Below are 20,304 nucleotides of genomic sequence, written 5' to 3' on the forward strand. Positions count from 1 at the left end.
CAAAAATGGGCCATGGGGGGGCTGCGCCTCCCTGCCCCTCCCCCCCCGCAGCCCGTTTTGGGCCTAGTAGGCCTCCCTGCACTTACCTGGGAGCCAAAATGGGGCACGTGGGGACACCGGGAAGGGGTGGGAAGGGGCGGGGCCAGCCAGCTGGTTTACCTGAACTAGCCCGAACCGGCTGAATCCCACCACTGCCCGTACTCTGTCATCAGGACAGCATTAAACGTATTTTGTCTTTTCTGGTGAAGGGAGAAATTATCAGCAGTTACATAAATTGTAAATGTAAATTTGCAGCTTGAATCTTTTTCATTCCTTTTCTTGGCGCTAAAAGTATAAAAAGTTATTGGTTATGGTTTTGCTAGCATTGCTGCCACCTACGGAACGATCCTCAAAGCACATTCTATAACGCAAGATGATAAGAGTTAATGGCAACTGTCTGTTTCAGCTTGGTGAGATTCAGATGGTACCAAGGATTTTATCCCGCTGGGTCTCAACCGGTGACCTGGGCCATTGACAACGTATACATAGGGCCACAGTGTGAGGAGATGTGCAGTGGACACGGCAGTTGTATCAATGGTAGCAAGTGCATCTGTGATCCTGGATATTCTGGACCCACTTGTAGAATAACCACCAAGAACCCTGATTTTCTCAAGGATGATTTTGAAGGTAGAGTACTAAGACCAAAGTGCTTCCATGGTGAAAGGATTTGCTGGTGACATCATCATTGCCTGGGGGGTGCCCAGTTAGGGGTACCTTTTATGTCCCTGTGAAAATGCCCACTGAAGTGGTATACATTTATCTACCCGTGGTTGCCCATTTTTGAACTGCAGGAGCTAGAGCGTGTGACGGGAGCTCACCCCGTCACATGACAGCAACAGAACTCGAACGCAAGTATGCCGATTTTCAGCCCAGCATTGTAACCTAGTGAGCCATTCCACTCTGAAGGTATGGTGAGCGTACTTAGGTTTTGTGGGAAAAAATGTCCTGGTGCCAAATCATCAAGATGAGCTCATTGATTCAGGCCATAATAAATAAAAATAATAAATAAACATTAATCCAGACCGGCTAAATTTAATCCGCTGGACAAAATCAAACTTTATAGGAAATTGACCAAGCCATTTATTCATTTATGCAGAGATATCCAATTTCCAATTCCTAGCAGAAATGCCTCGGGGTCATTCCTAAAGCAGTGTCAATCTCTGTTTGCATTCAGGTCAACTGGAGTCGGACAGGTTCTTACTGGTGAGTGGCGGAAAACCATCCAGAAAATGTGGAATCCTGTCCGGAGGGAACAACCTCTTCTTTAACGAGGAAGGGTTGCGGATGTTGATGACCCAAGATCTGGATTTATCCCAAGCTAGGTAACTCCCGTTCACAAATAGATCAAGTACAATTGCATTGACTCCTTTCTCTAGGGCCGTGATGGCGAACCTATGGCACACGTGCCAGAGGTGGCATGCAGAATCCTCTCTGTGGGCACGTGCGCCTTCGCCAGCTGCTCTTCTGGTCTCACAGGCACTGGAGCGCTGGAAAACAGCCTGAAAACGGCCCCAAAAATGGCCAAAAAACAGGCCGTTTTTGGGGCCTTTCGCAGGCCATTTTTGGCGCCATTTTCCGGTTGTTTTTCGGGCCATTTTCAGGCTGTTTTTTCAGGCCATTTTCAGCCTGTTTTTCGGACTATTTTCAGGGTGTTTTTCAGGCCGTTTTCAGGCTGTTTTGGGGCCATTTTCAGACTGTTTTTCAGGCTATTTTCAGGCTGTTTTTCAGGCCATTTTCAGGCTGTTTTGGGGCTATTTTCAGGCTGTTTTTCAGGCCATTTTCAGACATTTTCAGGCCATTTTCAGGCTGTTTTGGGGCCATTTTCAGACTGCTATTCAGGCCATTTTCAGGCTGTTTTTTCAGGTCATTTTCAGGCTGCTTTTCGGGCTATTTTCAGGCTGTTTTTCAGGCCATTTTCAGACTATTTTTCGGGCCACTTTCAGACTGTTTTTCAGGCCATTTTCACCCTGTTTTTTGGGCTATTTTCAGGATGTTTTTCAGGATGTTTTTGGCCTGTTTTAAGGCTGTTTTTCAGGCCATTTTCAGACTGTTTTTCAGGCCATTTTCAGGCCGTTTTGGGCCATTTTCAGGCTGTTTTTCGGGCCATTTTCAGGCTGTTTTTTTGGGCTGTTTTAAGGCTGTTTTTCAGGCCACTTTTAGACTGTTTTTCAGGCCATTTTCAGGCTGTTTTTTGGGCTATTTTCAGGATGTTTTTCAGGATGTTTTTGGCCTGTTTTAAGGCTGTTTTTCAGGCCATTTTCAGACTGTTTTTCAGGCCATTTTCAGGCCATTTTTGGGCCATTTTCAGGCTGTTTCTCAGGCCATTTTCAGGCTGTTTTTTGGGCTGTTTTAAGGCTGTTTTTCAGGCCACTTTTAGACTGTTTTTCAGGCCATTTTCAGGCTGTTTTTCGGGCCATTTTCAGGCTGTTTTTTGGGGCTGTTTTAAGGCTGTTTTTCAGGCCACTTTTAGACAGTTTTTCAGGCCATTTTCAGGCTGTTTTTCGGGCCATTTTCAGGCTGTTTTTCGGGCCATTTTCAGGCTGTTTTTCGGGCCATTTTCAGCCATTTTCAAAAGTTTTATTTATCATTCTATTCTTGTCACATCACCTGTTGGGAGATAAAACATGCAGGTAGTCCTCAATTTACAACCATTCAATTAGTAACCATTCAGAATTATAACAGCACTGAAAAAAAGTGACTTAGGACCGTTTTTCACACTTAAAACTGTTTTAACATCCCACCGTCACATGATCAGAATTCGCAGCCACTTGGAAAGTGGCTCGTATTTATGACGGTTGCGGGGTTCCAAGGTCACGTGATCCCCTTTCGCGACCTTCTGACAAGCAAATCCATGGGGAGTCCAGATTCATTTTACAACCGGGTTATTAATTTAACAACCGCAGTGATTCACTTAACAACTGTGGCAAATAAAGTTGTAAAATGGAACAAAACTTACTCGGTTATCCACAGAACTTTTGGTTTCAATTGTGGTCCTAAATTGAGGGCTACCCGGAGAAGAGAGTTTCCTGTGAAATATTTTCTTTTTTTTTCTTTTTTTTTTACAAACCAAGCATGTTGTGGATTTAATAAGACAAACACAACTTTTGGGTTGATCAGAGACAGATTTTTATATATTGCGCAATAGGTTCAAGGCTCTGTACATGAAGCGTTGAACAAAGACAGGAATTAGGTACACTGGTTTTATACCCTTCTAGACAAAGGATTCTTTTGAAGTCAGCAATTCATATGGTCATATACATTTATCAATTTTAATTGACATTACAGAGTTTCTTTGCAAAACAGTCATAATTCTTTTTGTAGATTACTGAAGCATCTCTTTTATCTTTTGACGATGGACAACTTTTAACTCATGTGGATCCCCTTGACCTAACCAACCTTTAAGATGTATGTCATTAGAATGTTCCTTTCTTCTGACAACTTAGAGGCCTCCTAGAGGAACCAAAAGGACCTTGGCTGAGTTTGTACTCTTTCCAGCCGGATGCATTGCTTTTTAGAATAGAGTGAATAGAAAGTTATCCAGTGGTCATCCATCAGAGCCCGCTTCATTACATTATTCCCCCCTCTGAAAGTTTTTCAATGCAGAAACTTTCACTATTCTCATATAAGTTTAACTTCTGAGTATACAAGATTCCAATAAACAAATCTACCATATATAGGATCTAACAAAAGATAATTAATAAAAGTAAAGGATAGGTAGTTCTTGATTGTTTTTCTACTCTCTTGATTCTTGGGGAGATTCTCTACCTTTTTCTACAGGTTCCATTTCCTCATATGGGTCTGCCTCAGAATCTTTATGTTCTTCCATAGGATATGGACCAAGTTGATTAAGAAAACGTTCTATCAAAGCTAGTTCCTTTTCAACTTGAATCTCCTTTACTGTTCTTATTTATAGATGTTTCAGCATAGGGATTGCACAAGGAATAAAAGCTAGGCCGGCCACAGCCATATTAATTCACCCGGATCCAGGCAACCAAGAAAAGCACATGTCAGTTGTTTATAACCTCTGACCTATCTTGGAAGCCCTATCCTGCAATTCCTTGGCAATTTCTCTGACCACACCTGATTTGTTACATGTTCCTGTCCAGTTTGTTGGTAAACACAAATATGCATCCTTTCCACATAAGAAGATTTATGGAAAAGGCATGCACTCAGTAGTTCCTTGCATTAGTCCAGACCCCTAAGTCCCTGCCACAAACATTTCTGCCAGTGGTTGCAATGGGACTTCCAGTGAGAGGTCCTTCTGTTTATCTCTGAGAATTGGTCCTTCAAAAAACATATCGAGAGGTAGTATTTCCAGGTGGAAAAAGGATACACAAATCTAATTTGGACTTCAAGTTGAACCAAAGTGGAAATTCTGAAGGTTGAAATGGTCTTGGACAGATTCCATCCATCCCACTTTCCCTTCTGAAAGTTTATTTCTGGTAGCCTTTGTTCTAACCCAGAGTTGTGGTTTGACAGGAACAGCATGATAAGATGTAGGGCTAGCAGATAAACATAAGCAGCATTTCTGACCTAGGGTAGGGTCATACTGTTTAACAAAATCTTGACTTTATTCCAAAATCCGTGATATATAGTCTCCTCTATGCAATTGTTGTAGAGGCCCATTTTCCTTATCTATTCCCCCCTCAGCTGGGAATGTCAATAGTGCAACCTTAGGTGGTGGAGTTGACTTAGGTCTAAAGTAAGAACCCCATGCATAGACAATGCATTTTTGGCGGTAGCGAACTTGATCTAAAGTGTCTCCACTTGGGGAATCAATGTTCATCTTATGTTCACTTGAGAGTCCTAGTGCGAATAATGTCCAAAGCCATAAACAAATCATAATCACTATGGTGTGAAGCTCACTACGTCAGGGAGAGGGTTAGTGGTGCATGTGATTTGGGAAACAGGAGTAGCAATAAAAATCCTAGGTCTACCACAAAAACGTTCCTTATATATGTAAAACAAAATTACTAGTAAGATTAGAAAAACAAATACCCACAAAATGTACTCCCAAACTTCTAATAACATTAGCATGTGTAAGAAAGTATTATATTAAAGCTAATAATATGTATATGTACAATGTGAAGGCAGTTGTCCTCTTTACAAATCTTCTGCCGTGCGTAGAGAATCAGCTTCCGGAGTGATTCAGCAAGGCTGATGGTCACCTGGTATCAGTCTCATCCAGTGGATCCAGGATTGTCCTCCTAAGATCTTAAAAACACAATTACAAAACCAATACATCTGGGCGAGTGCGCAAAGGAATCTGAGCAGTTGTAGTCCTTTTCAGTTGGGAAACAGCATAGGCAACCACTGAATCCTAAGAAAGAAAAAAAAAATACAAAAATAGTCCAGATGATGAAGAATGCTATTCCCACTGGTGGCTGGATCCTTTGGATCATCAACTTCATTGGATTTCCTTGATGAGATTGAGCCCGTTCACTTGGGGTCTAACTTCCGTCCAGTTTGGATTAACATCCAATCATCGTGGTGGAATTTGTGGACTGGAAACTTCAAAGGTGGTGTTTGGGCTAATAGTCCTTGTTTCCTAAAAACTTCAAAATATCTGGACAGGTTATACACATATTGTTTCAATACTTTGTCTCTGGTTTCCAAGGAAGTAATGCATATGCTTCCTGTAGTGAAAACTACTCCAAACAACAGTTCATATGATGATAATCTGTCTAGGTTGGGTAAAACTCTTGACACCACTGTTGCTGTAGCATTACTGCAGATAAAAGCTGCAGCCCACCCTGTGAGGTGGTTCATTATGACTAATAAATATTTTACACTCCCCACTTTTGGTAATTCTGTAAAATCCACATGAATACATTGAAATGATCTTAAAGCTGGTGATACATCTTACACATCTGTTGTTTTCTGACAGCATGTTCATTCACCTTTGTACAAACCAAACATTTGTTTATAATTGATGTTACTAAAGGATATATCCCAATACAATCATAGCTTAGTTTAAAAGTTCATGTACAATAGCTTGAAGTCCCCAATGACTCCACCCATATTTTGCCAAATGATGTCCAGAGACTAAGGGTTACAATGCATTAAGCAATAGCCATCATAAAGTCAGCTTATTGCCCCCCACAAACTGGGTCCTCAATTCACCTACCTTAGAAAGGATGGAAGGCTGAGTCAACCTTGAGCCTGGTGAGATTCGAATTTACAGTAATTGCAGACAGCTGGTGTTAAATTACAATGCATTTATCCACTGAGCTATCCAGGCTCCCTGTCCATAGAGCTTAATTTAATGAATACAATTCAAAGGTTTGAGCAGACCAATTTTGAGGCAATTTGTCTCCAGGGGGTGTCCCTCCAAATCAGGTCTTGTTTTTGTATGTAAGTCAATTATTTCAACACCGTAAAGTTCTCATCCAAGGTGATCCATTGATCTGGTGTTGGTTAAGAACTGTGCTTGATTCAAATTGAGAACTGCAGGTAAAATCAAATCTGTCTGCTGCATTAAAATTGTTTCATTTTTGTTTAGAATTTTGAATCAGATAACCACCACTGAAGGATAGTTCTGACTTGATGTGGGGTGTTTACAATGAGGGCTCCCTCCAAAGGTCAATTGCCTACTTTCTGAGCCAACACCCCTCGTGCAATTCAATTTGTGTGTGTGTGTATGTGTGTGTGTGTGTGTGTGTGTGTGTGTGTGTGTGTGTGTGTGTCTACAAAGAGACCGAATGGCTTTTCCAAATTTGGCAAACCCAATACAGGAGCCCTGGTTAAAGCCTGTTTCAAATTTTTAAGGCTTCCTCTTTCATGTCCCTCCCCTTTCAAACTCCAAGATCCAGATTCAATTAATTTTGCATAGAATTGTCTTAATTCTTGCTTGTTTATAGATGGAGGCGGAGACGCTACCCCTCCTTTCTATCAGGAGTGATTTTTGTTTACTACTCCTGTTGGGAAAAAAAGTCTTTCCCTTTAAAGATTGCTGAAAGGCAGAGCTTTCCCTTCCTGAATTCAAAACTCCTGGAATTAGTTCTTCCTTTTGTTGTGGAAATTAAGGTGGCGTCTCAGTTTCTTAATGGCCCATTGGTAAAGGTGGGGGCTGAACTCTGCCTGAGTTTCTGCCTATTTTCTTTAGGGGAATTTTCTTGTGCTTTTAATATTGAGCTTCTCAAATCTTCCAACACTCCCTTCACTGATTAAGTGTATTCAAATGCTTTGTTCACTTAATCTGATCTCTGTCAACGAAAAACACCACTTCTCTTCAGATCACCACTTCTCTCCTACTTCTTAGCACTTCCACATTTCAATCTGCCAACTTCCATAACTTTCCAAAAACAAATCACATACCTTCTCCATTCCATCAATTCTACTTTCTCTAACTCCTTCTTTATTATAACATTCAATTCCTCCTACCACTGCCATCCTGATTTCCAAGCCAGCACAAGTCTGTGTAGACAAACTTAAAGGCAACTTTCTGACTTCCCTTAAAACTTCCTCTCTTCCTTCAACTACCGTATATCCCTCTATAAACAAATGAGCTCCTCAGCACCAATTATCTAATCTCCCCGCAAACTGAAGTGAACAAAAACAAGCATACTCTCAAGGCAGAATCCAACATTTTAGACAAAAATGCCACTGAATCTCTCCCACCACACATCACAATTTCCAACTCATCTCTGTGACAATTCCCAAAAAGGGCAGTAACTTGTGCTATTAGCAAACAAACAAATAAACAACAAACAAACATACAAACGAACAAACGTGCCATCTGTTAAGGATGCAGAATGCACGCAGACATAAAAAACATTTAAGAAAGACAGCTTCAAAAATAAAACAATAGTAAAATGCAAGTCAGATTAAAAAAATCTTTCAAAATCATTTCTTTGAGATAGAATAAAAATAAGAATAAAAATAATTTTATTTCTATACCATCCTTCTCCCGAAGGACTCAAGGCGGTGTACAGCCTATTTTGTTTAAAAAAAAAAGACAACACCAATTTAAAATAATTAAAAATATGAAATGGATTCGGCTCAATTTAAAACCTCAGAAATTTAAAACATCCGATTTAAAATTATGTTGCTAACCCAGCCTGGCGAAACAACAGGATTCTGAGTACAGGTTTAATGAAGCGTTTTTAAACCTCCAAAAATTTCCAGAAAAAATAAAATCAAAATTGTATTCAGAGCAGAAAAGTTTTCATATGCAAATTAAAGAGACCTAGCAGCAACAGCATTAGCCGATCACCCACTTCCCTCTCCTTTCTCTGGCTGCTTTTCTGAGAGAAAAAAAATGGTTAAACCGTAGCCCCCCCACTCTTTCGTGCCTCTCATCTCCCAGGGGAAAAAAGGAGGGGGTGAGAGAAAGGAAAAAAAGTTAAAAGGAACTGTTTCTCTCTTACAAAGGAAAAGAGGGGGGGAAGAGGGAAAAAAATGTTGTACAGCACGCAAGGAAGCCTCGCTTCTCTCTTCCATTCAGCATTCTTACAACAAAGCAACACAGTATTATTACTATACTAACATTAGTATTTCTCTAATTTCTCACTTTATCAACACACAGGCTTTTCATATTTGTACTGCAATCAGACTTTTTGTTTAAACCAATTTCACATACAAAAAATCCCACTTCATGCAAACCAACCGTTACAATAATCTCAAATATCTCTCACAGCCTCAAGCACAAATCATCTCACTTTGCTGACAGCCACACATATCACAATCAATTAAATTCCATTCAAATTTACACACTATCATTATATATATACACATATATTTAACAGAAATCACACCAAATTGATCAAATCATATCTGTTTTCCCATTTAGACAGGCTTCACCTTTTTAACTGCCTGCTAAACCCCGGGAGGGAAGAACAGTAAACTCTGGCTGTTTAAGAATGTCAGTTTATCAGAAAATTCATAACACTGCAATTAGTTCTTTTCTCTTACCACACATAAGATTACACACAATACTTAGTACTTAATTCCAATATTTAAATACTTAATTCCAGAGACTTCAGCACGCCAACTGGTCTCCTAGGAGGTTGATCAAACCCCACTCTTCCACCCTTTTAATGGGTAGGTACCTCTAAACAGAGAGACTTTAACTCTCTGATTTATACTTACCTGTTTTCTTTTCCTCTTCCTTCCTTTCTTTTTTCTTTCTTCTTCTTTTTTTTTTAATGTATTTATGTTGAGTCTCTGTATCTGATCAACCTTCAAGGATTCTTGACTGGCCTGTCTTCGTCAGCGGGTTTACGGCACCTCCTCACTGAATCTCCATGGACTTCAAAGGAGTCCTAATGGCCGGCCAGTGGATTTTCCTTGGAGAGGTGTCGATTCCCGCTGAGGCAGGCTGTCTGGTAGAACAAAAGTTCTCTGCCTTGTAGTCCCATCTGCAGGGTGCCATAAATGTTGTGGATTTAATAAGACAAACACAACTTTTGGGTTGATCAGAGACAGATTTTTATATATTGCGCAATAGGTTCAAGGCTCTGTACATGAAGCGTTGAACAAAGACAGGAATTAGGTACACTGGTTTTATACCCTTCTAGACAAAGGATTCTTTTGAAGTCAGCAATTCATATGGTCATATACATTTATCAATTTTAATTGACATTACAGAGTTTCTTTGCAAAACAGTCATAATTCTTTTTGTAGATTACTGAAGCATCTCTTTTATCTTTTGACGATGGACAACTTTTAACTCATGTGGATCCCCTTGACCTAACCAACCTTTAAGATGTATGTCATTAGAATGTTCCTTTCTTCTGACAACTTAGAGGCCTCCTAGAGGAACCAAAAGGACCTTGGCTGAGTTTGTACTCTTTCCAGCCGGATGCATTGCTTTTTAGAATAGAGTGAATAGAAAGTTATCCAGTGGTCATCCATCAGAGCCCGCTTCATTACATTAAGCATCTTCTATAAATCTTTTCCAGTTGGCTTTATGGGTTTCCGCACTAATGGGGAGACATCTCCTGTAGTATAAATAACTTTTTAATCTTAACAGATTGAACTCTCTTGCATACTAACTGCTCAGTAATGGGCCGCTCGACAGTGAACCATGTTTAAAATGTGGCGTTTATTGCCAAGATGTCTTTGGATACTTCGTTTTGGAGTTCCAAAATATTTTCAAGCTTGCTTTGAACTGCCAACATTTATTTACGATTAATAAGTGCCAGATTCTGAACAAGCTGGTGTTGAGCTATTTAAAATAGCAACTGTTAAATTCTAGCATCTTTTGCACCTGATTAGAAATTCTGTGATGAGTGAGGTTTAAAAAGAACAAAAAAAGTATGTAAACTAGTTTAAAATTAAAGCTCCTGTTTACAAGTTACTGGGTGGGCTTGAAATTATCCCCCTCGGACTTTAAGCATCTAAAAAAAAATCCTATTTTCTTCAAACATGTATTTTAACCCTCGGTATCTTGTGATGAAAAATAGATTTAAAACTCTGTAAAAAATGCATTTTAATACGGCCTTTGTGTCTTCTGGACTTCTTTTATTAACATAAGGCTTCACACTACTTCCTCTTCTGCATATTTTTCTTTTTCTCTGCTACAGGGCTTAATTTATATGTATTGCATTTTCCAACTAGAAAGTAAACTGTCCCTATAAAATGAAACCACTGGAAAAATACCACATCGCGTTTTTGTGGCAAATTATCCCGCTTAAAAGCAAGAGGGCCGTGGCATTTGAATGCCTTCTGTGAAGTGATAGAAAAAATGCCTAATTTTCCTTCTCTTGTGAATTCAGATAAACAAACCCTTGTTGAGAGCTGTCACTTTGTGCTATATGTATGGACCAACTCTAGCTTAAATATAACGGAAAAAAAATAAGAAGAAATGCCAGCTCCGTATTTACATTTTAAATGTAATAATATTTTATTACGGATGTGAAATAAATTTTGGTTATCTGTTGAGCGTTATTCTTTGGCATGTCTTTGATCTCTGCAATTGGCCCTTCATTGTATGTACTCAATGAAGCAGTATATAATTCCATAAATCCTGTCTTGGAACCGTTACCCGTCGTTTTGGGTTTTACGAAGCTGCATTTCCATCTTCTGGAAAACTGGAAGATGGTATGTATATTAATAAACAAACGGATGTAGCTCGGGGCTGTGTGTTTTATGCTTTGTCTTTTATACGCTGCCAAGTTTCTGGGCTAAAATCACGAAATTTCAATGTAGATTCAAATTTAGTAGGACGTTCGCTCTATAAGTAAATCGGTCTATTTATTGATTCCATGCTGACGCCTGGAGGAAAAATAGCTTTAAAAAAAATTCTTTTGATGCCACTCTAATGGATAAATGAAATACAAAGAGTAAAAGCAAGTGGTGTATTAAAATAAAATGAGGCAAAGGCTTAAGCCACATTGATATATATCCAGCATAGCATAACAATATAGTGTTATTCATTGTGGCAAAAAAGGAATGACTTATTGTCTTGTACAAGCAAAAGTAATAATATATTTCTTCTGATTTTGGGCTCTTTCGTGCTTAATGTAGATTTGTGCAATTCTTCATGAGACTGGGATGTGGCAAAGCCATACCCGATCCCAGGAGTCAGCCGGTGTTGTTACAATATTCCCTTAATGGTGGACTCCGATGGAATCTACTCCAGGAATTTCTCTTCAGCAATTCAAGCAATATCGGACGGTACATTGCTTTGGAAATCCCTCTAAAAGCTCGTTCTCCCTCTACGCGTCTCCGCTGGTGGCAACCTTCTGAGAACGGGCATTTCTACAGCCCTTGGGTCATTGACCAGGTAAGTCGTTGTTGTGATCTAGGCTTACTGAGTCATTACAATATACAATTAGTCCCCAAAAAAACTATTTTATTGTAACAGCTGAGAATTACTTTCATTCCCAGCTGAGTCCCAATTAGTTGCAAAAAAACTCCTTCGGAAGAAGTCCTTCGGGATAATCACCAAACTTTATCTTCTTTGACATGTTGCCAAAGGCCTTACTTGGCAAAGCCCCACGGAGTTCAGAAACAAACAAGAGATGCCGACTGGAAACTGAGTTAGCAACGTTGCTTTCCTGCAAAAGGCCCAAGTGTCTTTGTTTCTCTTTTAAGCCTTATGGGAGAGGCCAATCATCTCCTGGCCTTACTCCCGAGTCGTCCCTTTTGCTTTAGCTACTCTTGCATTCTGGAAGCTCTGCACATGCGTGCGCTAGGAACAGGCTCCCCCTGTTCCTCTGCCTCTCCATTGCCCATCTCTGGGGGCTCCGGAGTCTGTGCATCACTCCCAGATGGCCCTGGCCCCATCTCTGCCTCCGACGCAGAGCCCTCGTCCGGGCCTTCCCCAGACTCCAGGACTGGCCCATGTTCCTCCCCAGCCTCCTCACTGTCTGACTCCGCTGACAGCTCCGCAGGCTGCTGGCGGACCACAACAGTCATCCTTTTTAGCTGAAAACATAAGACATGGTTAATCCCGATGTTCAGTATTCTTTTAGAGCACTATTGTTTATGTCAGGGTTCCGACAGATGCCCTAATTAAATCATGCGCCTCTGGAGCCAAGCTTCAAAAGAAATCCAGTTATTCATTAGGAGCTTCATGTTGGCACGTTCCCAAGTGAAACCAGCTCTGACCCTACATAATTTATGCCTCAATTATGATCCTGTTTCCCCACTTGCCCTAGGGTGTGTCATCAATCACATTTGCCAACGGAGCAATTTCGCAGGTTGTAGAGGTCACTCCCCTTCGGCTGCTGTGGGTAACCCTGGGATACAGCCTTGAGAGAGATAAGCATGGAATGTGCATCTGTCTTTGGCTGCCATGCCATTTTGCCAGTTTCCCATCCCCCCTGGCCTATGGGAACTCAAGAGCAGACCAGGGATGCTTTGCGAGTTGAGATTTTATTCTGAAAAAATGAAAACCGTGAAAACAGGGTTCCATCCATGATGTTTCTTTGTCCTTTATACTGTCAAAAGATTATTCCGTTCCTAGATATTATTATAATGTCTAGCCTAGTGAAAGGAAGGACTAGGGGAGATATGAATAGAATTCTTTATTGGCCAAGTGTGATTGGACACACAAAAAATTTGTCTTTGGTGCATATGCTTTCAGTGAACATAGAGAAAAAATAAAATATATTCATCAAGAATGATAAGATACAACACTTAGTGATAGTCATAGGATACTAATAAGCAATCAAATCATACTAGGAAACAATAAAAACAATATAAGTTGTAAAGATACAAGCAACATGGATATAGTTGGGAAGAGATAGGTACTAGTAAGGATGAGAATAATAATAATAATACACTATTAGTAGATAAATTGACAGTGTTGAGGGAATTAGTTGTTTAGCAGAGTGATGGCATTCAAGAAAAATCTGTTCTTGTGTCTAGTTGTTCTGGTGTGCAGTGCTCTATAGCATCGTTTTGAGGGTAGAAGTTGAAACAATTTATGTCCAGGATGCGAGGGGTCTGTAGATATTTTCACAGCCCTCTTTTTGACTCGTGCAGTATAGAGGTCCTCAATGGAAGGCAGGTTGGTAGCCATTGTTTCTTCTGCAGTTCTAATTATCCGTTGAAGCAGTGGTCCAATATTTGAGGGGCTGTCACAGAGATGAGGGGGACAGCCTATTTACCAAAGCATCAGAAGGCAGGGCAAGAACCTTTCAATGATATGCAAGCTGACAATGATGGGAAACTGTCGCTGGGGGAAAAAAAACTTTTTAAAACCAATGGTGGGAAACTGTCAATCAGTAGACGTGATGCTTTTTCCAAAGCACTTTGCATCAATCGTTTTTAATTCCCTCTTCTAAAGTCGCCTTTCTCAATGGTTTCTGCACGAGAAGTCAAAATCTGTAAGATGTTGAGCATCCTGATCGAAGCTCTACTTGTTTTGTAAGTGGAACACAATCTAGGCTGAGATTGCAGCAGAGAGCGCACAAACACAGACACTCCTCCCATGCTACAAATTTGTCAGGATGACAACTATAGTTTACATTTTTCAAAAAAAGGTAAAGGTTTCCCTGTCAGTAGAGTCCAGTTGTGTTGGACTCTAAGGGCACAGAGATCATCTCCGTTTCTTGGTCGAGGGAGCCAGCGCTGTCCGAAAACAATTTCCGTGGTCATTTGGCCGGCTTGAGTACATGCTGAGACACACAGAACACCATTACTTTCCCACCAAAATGATACCTATTTATCTACTTGCATTTGTGTGCTTTCAAACTGCTTAGATGAGCAGGAGCTGAGGCAGGAATAGGAGCTCACCCCGTTGCTCAGAGCGCGGGTCTCAGTGGTGGGTTTCTACCAGTTCGCCCCGGTTCGGGCGAATCGATAGTAGTGGTGGTGGAAGGCTCCGCCCACCCACGTCATCACGCGAGTGAAGCGTGTGCACGAGCGCTCACAGTTCCAAACTGGTAGTGAAGGTAAGTGAAAACCACTATTGGCAGGTCTCAAACCCCTACATTAATGAAGGGAAGGGGAGAGGAGAGGAGAGGAGAGGAGAGGAGAGGAGAGGAGAGGAGAGGAGAGGAGAGGAGAGGAGAGGAGAGAAGAGAAGAGAAGAGAAGAGAAGAGAAGAGAAGAGAATATGGAATGGAATGGAATGGAATGGAATGGAATGGAATGGAATAGAATAGAATAGAATAGAATAGAATAGAATAGAATAGAATAGAATAGAATAGAATAGAATAGAATAGAATAGAATAAGAGAATTGGAAGGGACCTTGGAAGTCTTCTAGTCCAACCCCCTGCTTCAGCAGGAAATTAATAATCAATACTTAAGTTTTAATAGACATGGCTATTCAGAAAGTTATAATTCCAATACATCTAAAAACTATAGGCTGGGGGAAATTAAAGCAGATTCTACTGTGGCCAAGAGCTACTGTAAAAACAGTCTTAAGGAAGGAGTTGGAATAATTATGTTTTATATTTACATGTTGTGATGTTTAATTCTGAGCCATCTGCCTCTGCTTAAAATTCCCCAAAATATTTGGATATCAAATTCATGGCAGGAACAAATGCCAGCAATACAAATATATATTTTCCTCTCCCTTTTGCTTACAGGAAGAAAAGTGATTAGAAGTTCACAGTCACTCTCTGTTAATTAGATCTGATCAGAATAAATAATATTAAAACGGTTTCAAAAAGTAGGCGAGTAATTAATTTTGACAAGGGGGGGGAAAAACAGTACCAGCAGTCCTCGACTTACGACCGCAACTGAGTCCAAAATTTCTGTTGCCAAGTGAGACAGTGGTTAAGAGAGTTTTGCCCCATTTTACGACCTTCCTTTCTACAGTTGTTAAGTGAAGCACTGCAGTTATTAAGTTACCAACACTGTTATTAAGTGCATCTGGAACACAGCAACCGTCATAAATATGAGTCAGTTTCCAAGGGTCTAAATTGTATCACGTCACTATGGGGATGCTACAATGATTGTAAGCAAGAAAAATGACCAAAAGTCAGTTTTTCTCAGTGCTGTTGTAGCTTTGAACGGTTACTAAACAAAACCATTGTAATTTGAACACTACCTGTATGCTACTTTTCCATTCAGACTAAAAGCAACATTAAAGCATCTATTATTAATTTCAACTTGGAATTATTTGTATTATACCAAGTATTGAAGCTTCGTTCCCAGCAACTTTGATTGCGGTTCTATACAATTTAGAAGATCTTAAGCAACTTCGCAATATAATTACGGATAATAATTTGCAAATAATTCTTTGCTTACAGGGCATTAAGAGCCATTTATGGAAAATTTACTGCACCTCTTAATCTATTTAGGAGAGGCTCAGAGCAAAAATATGTTGTTTTTTTTTAAATTGCCTCCCTGCGAAGCATATTTCGGGCTCCCATTTGTTTATGACATAACTTGTTATGCGGAATATCTGCTGTTTATAACTGCAGGCAATTTTTTAAAAATTAAGTCATACTGAATGTAAGAGACAGTCAGCACTCTTTATTAAAACTCGGGAAAAATTACAGAGTAATTACAGAGCAAACGGTCCCTTGTTCCATAGCCTCATTCCGTTAATCTTTCAGCTTTATTCGATATTGAATAAAGAATAAACAGGCAATGCCTGTTTTAATCTAACTCTTCTTTCAATAACCTCTTTCTTTACAAAGAAATATCTCAATTTCTAACATAGGGATGAAGGGATGTGGTGGCTCAGTGGCTAAGATGCTGAGTTTGTCGATCGAAAGGTTGGCAGTTCAGCGGTTCGAATCCCTAGCGCCGCATAACGGGGTGAGCTCCTGTTACTTGTCCCAGCTTCTGCCAACCTAGCAGTTCGAAAGCACGTAAAAAATGCAAGTAGAAAAATAGGCCCTACCCAAAAATATTTAAACGCATGCTCAGCTGGTCCCTGCCATTGCTTAGGTCCAGGATACCTGCAGGATCATCTCCTGCCTGCCTCCCACCGTCCTGTCCGCTCTCACAGGGCAGCTCTCCTCAGGGTATCGTCGACCAGACAATGTCGTCTGGCGATGTCCAGGGGTAGGGCGTTCTCTGTGGGCACCCCTACCCTCTGGAACAAGTTACCCACCGAGCTCCGGATGGCACCTGATCTCCGTTCCTTCCGTCGAGGCCTGAAGACTTGGCTATTTCAACAAATGGGCTGATTCAGATTCTTGGGTTTTATTATTTATTATTATTTGATTTTAACTGGTTTTAATTTGGATTTTTATGGTATGTTTTTGCTTTTGTTCGCCGCCCTGAGTCCTTTGGGAGAAGGGCGGTATATAAATACGTGCAAATAAAATAAATAAATAAATAAATTTCCTCTGGTTTCCTCCACACGCCCCAAAGTAATAAGACCTCCCTGAAAATAAGGCCAAGTGCTTATTTCGGGGTTCAAAAAAATATAAGACAGGGTCTTATTTTTGGGGAAACACGGTAATTTTTTGAAGCCTGAACAAAGCTGGATTGATTTCAGAGTGCTACCAAAATAGGAAGCATGTCTCTGATCTGTCCCCGTCTACACACACACACACAAACACAGCCAGCCGAGGGTTAAGAAAGTACTTGGCACGCACACAGGTCGTTATCTCAAACTTGGCAACAATATAAGCACCGTCTGCCAAGAGCTTTACTGCAACAGATAACATAAAATTACATACGCATTGCAAATAATCCAGCAAAACAATATCCCTTCAGCAGCTTCAGGCGTTGTTCAAGTGACTAGCCAAAGTTAGTTTTTGTTCGTCACGGAGTTTTACCAGCCACCACCCTCTCTTATATAGTCTCTGGGGTGTGGTCCAGTGACTCAGTTCTAATCCCTAGCACGCCTCCTTAACTGCTGCAACCGTTTATCACGCCTTCGTTGGCGTGCATCCAGGAACGACGGCTCTCCTTCCTCGCTCTCATCCGAGACACCTGGCTCCTGGCTAATCTCCTCTCCCTCGGCCGGCACCTGAGACAGTGCCAGAGGGGAGGGGCCTGGAGAGGGAGGCCTGGCTGACTCCTCTCCCTCATGTTCGGAGCCTTCTTCCTCCGATGAGATAGGCTCAGAGGGCGGGGCCACAACAGTCTCTGAGACATGATTTCTTGTTATTCTCTCTATGCTGCTGATCCAACTGTGTTTTCTTGGATGCGAAGCTAAATGTTTTCAAGGAAAAGCAAAGTTCAGTTCTTTTGAAAACTACCTTTGGGACAACTATGACCTGGGGGTGACTGAGAATCTCCACAGACCTTTTGATTCAACTTCCTCACAGGAAATTAAATCGGTGTTTGTCTCTTGTATTCCAGATCCTTATCGGTGGAAATATTTCCGGCAACACAGTCCTGGAAGACGATTTCAGCACCTTGGACAGCAAGAAATGGCTTCTTCACCCAGGTGGAACAAAAATGCCCGTCTGTGGCTCTTCTGGAGATGCTCTGGTCTTCATTGAGAAGGCCAGCACTCGCTACGTGGTCACCACCGACATCGCCATAAACGAGGACTCTTTCCTTCAGCTGGATTTTGCTGCGTCTTGTTCGGTCACCGATTCTTGCTACGGTAAAGGCTGTTTCTTTAAATTTGTCGTTTATGTTTTGGTAACTTGCCTCAGCAGCATTTTTTAATACAGATAACAAGCATTCGTTTAGTGGCTGTTCGAAGCTACGACGGCACTGAAAAAGGTGACCTATGACTGTTTTTCACAGATATGATCTGTTGTGGATCGCCAGCAGCCAACAGAGCTGGCAGCAGATTCAGACAGTGAGGAGATTGGGGAGGAACGTGGGCCAGTGCTAGAGTCTGGGGAAGGCTTGGATGAGGGCTCTGAGTTGGAGGCAGAGAGGGGGCCAAGGCCATCTGATAGTTCTTTGCTGCCTCCGGAGTCTCCGGAATCTGACATCAGTGAGGCAGAAGAACAGCGGGAGCCTGTTCCCAATGTGCGCATGCGCAGAGCTGCCAGGAGACAGGAACAATTAAGGAAACAGGGTCAACTTGGGAGTAAGGCTTGGAGATGATTGGCTCTTCCCATAAAACATAAAAGAGAAGCAAACGGGACATGAGCTTTTGCAGGAAGCAATTAGTTCATCTGGTCGATAAAAGCTCTGGGAAAGTTCTGTTTGACTCTGTGCTAAGTTTGGCCTTGCCCTGCGTGTGGCAATTAGTTCTCTGGCAGCATTCCAAGGGAGATAAGGTGGGTGTTTGTAAACCCTCCCCTGAAAGACTGTTTGAGAAGCCTTTCGGACTGGGAATGACAATAATTCACAGCCATAATGAATTAAAGAGGTTTGCCAGGACTAAGATTGTGCTGTATACTTCCTAAGGAAGCCTAGACCTTCAGCATCCCTGTGCTCACATGATCAAAATTCGGGGGCTTGTAACTGCCCCGAACTTTCAGTCACATAGGTGCCTCGACTTACGACCACCATGACTGACAAGTGTATTTCTCATCTGAATTATGGTTATAAATCCGGGATTAGCTGTAATTTTCACGAGTATAAAACAGCTATATTATTCATGGATATATTTGCTGTTTTGATTAATACATACCTAGGAGAAAAGATCTGGACATCCCTCGTATAAATCTCCCATCCTGGCATTGATTTCTTGTAATTTCTTGACTTATTGGGTGTCATGCTCTAAATGATTACAATGTCTGTAACTCCAGAGACCGAAATACCATCTTAACATTTTCTTTGCACTTCTATCAATTATATTGGCGTGCAGCTGGTTTAAATTTGACTAGAGGGGAATGTGATCGCATATATCAATTAAACTCAGACCCGTACGTCACAATTCAGCCTAACAATGTAAATGAGCCTTAAAGAAAATCCATAAAGCAGATAGCTAATTTACTTATAAGTAATGAAGCCGTTTCAATGGAGAGGGGAAATTAACAGCCAGCCCCAAATACAATCCTTACTCTTCATTTCAAAGTTCCAATTCATTCTAGCGTTAAGTTCATCTGTCAGAAATCTTATCCATAAGAATTATGCCACTTACGAGGAGGTCATCATTCTGAGCTTATCTGCCTTTCTGTGTAGTCCTCAACTTACACCAGTTCACTTAGGGACCGTTCGAAGCTACAACAACACTGAAAAAAGTGATTTATGACCATTTTTTACACTTACATCAGTGGTGAAATGCTCCCGGTTCGGACCGGCTCGAGCGAATCAGTAGCGATGGCGGCGGGCAGTTCCGTTCCTATGCCAATGTTCCTCAGCGCTGGCAACGAGGGGACTTCCACAATTGAAGTCTACACACCTTCAAGTTGGCAAGGCTTAGAAACACTATGCTATCTCAAATTTCCACATCTGTGCCTATTTCAGAACTTCATTATCATTTCTATCGGGCCTAAATGCCTTGATTTATCCATCGGTGCCTGCCAATGAACATCTCGGCAGCGCCATAATCTGCCCTCCATTTGATTTATTTTTATGGCTGTATATTTATGTAAGCAATTTGTAAGCCATCCAGATCCCGAAAGGAGTTGGATTACAAGGCTTACAACCATCAGAAGAGGAGATAACGCAACCAAATGCCAGAAGCCAGAAACAATCCAACTGTTCTGCCCCAGCTACGGACCCCAAAGAACGCAGCACACACAAAATCTGTAAAAAAACCTTCGTTTACTAAATTAAATCAATCTTTTTCAAACAAAGGCTGTTCATTAACTTTCTTAACAGCCTACAAGAATCCAAAGAATAAATAATCGTCATCTTACTATGGTTGGCAGAAAGTCCAGAAGCAATTTGCTGAGAACTGAGATCCAGACGCGAAGGAGAGTGAACGAAGTTGTTCCCTGCAAATTGCCTCAGTCGTCATCCTTCTTCAGTTCTGACTGAAGAAACGAAGAAGCTTCTTGGATAAGAAGCGAAACGTTTTCAAAGAAACCAAGGAAGTCCAGTTGCCT

At 41.1% G+C, this 20,304-nt stretch overlaps 1 protein-coding gene across 1 annotated transcript in view; it reads left to right on the top strand.

The window, feature by feature from the left end:
- Positions 1-20,304, top strand: part of RELN (reelin) — a 290,109-nt gene that overhangs the window by 214,063 nt on the left and 55,742 nt on the right. Inside the window, exons 40-43 of the mRNA XM_070947738.1 lie at positions 446-666; positions 1,214-1,361; positions 11,509-11,767; positions 17,705-17,954. Of these exons, the coding sequence (XP_070803839.1) occupies positions 446-666; positions 1,214-1,361; positions 11,509-11,767; positions 17,705-17,954 (878 nt within the window). The remainder of the gene's footprint in view (positions 1-445; positions 667-1,213; positions 1,362-11,508; positions 11,768-17,704; positions 17,955-20,304) is intronic.

Source organism: Pituophis catenifer, unplaced genomic scaffold (assembly GCF_029215685.1).
Source record: "Pituophis catenifer annectens isolate HBS135680 unplaced genomic scaffold, rPitCat1.0.hap2 SCAF_7, whole genome shotgun sequence".
In the NCBI taxonomy this organism is placed as follows: domain Eukaryota; kingdom Metazoa; phylum Chordata; class Lepidosauria; order Squamata; family Colubridae; genus Pituophis; species Pituophis catenifer.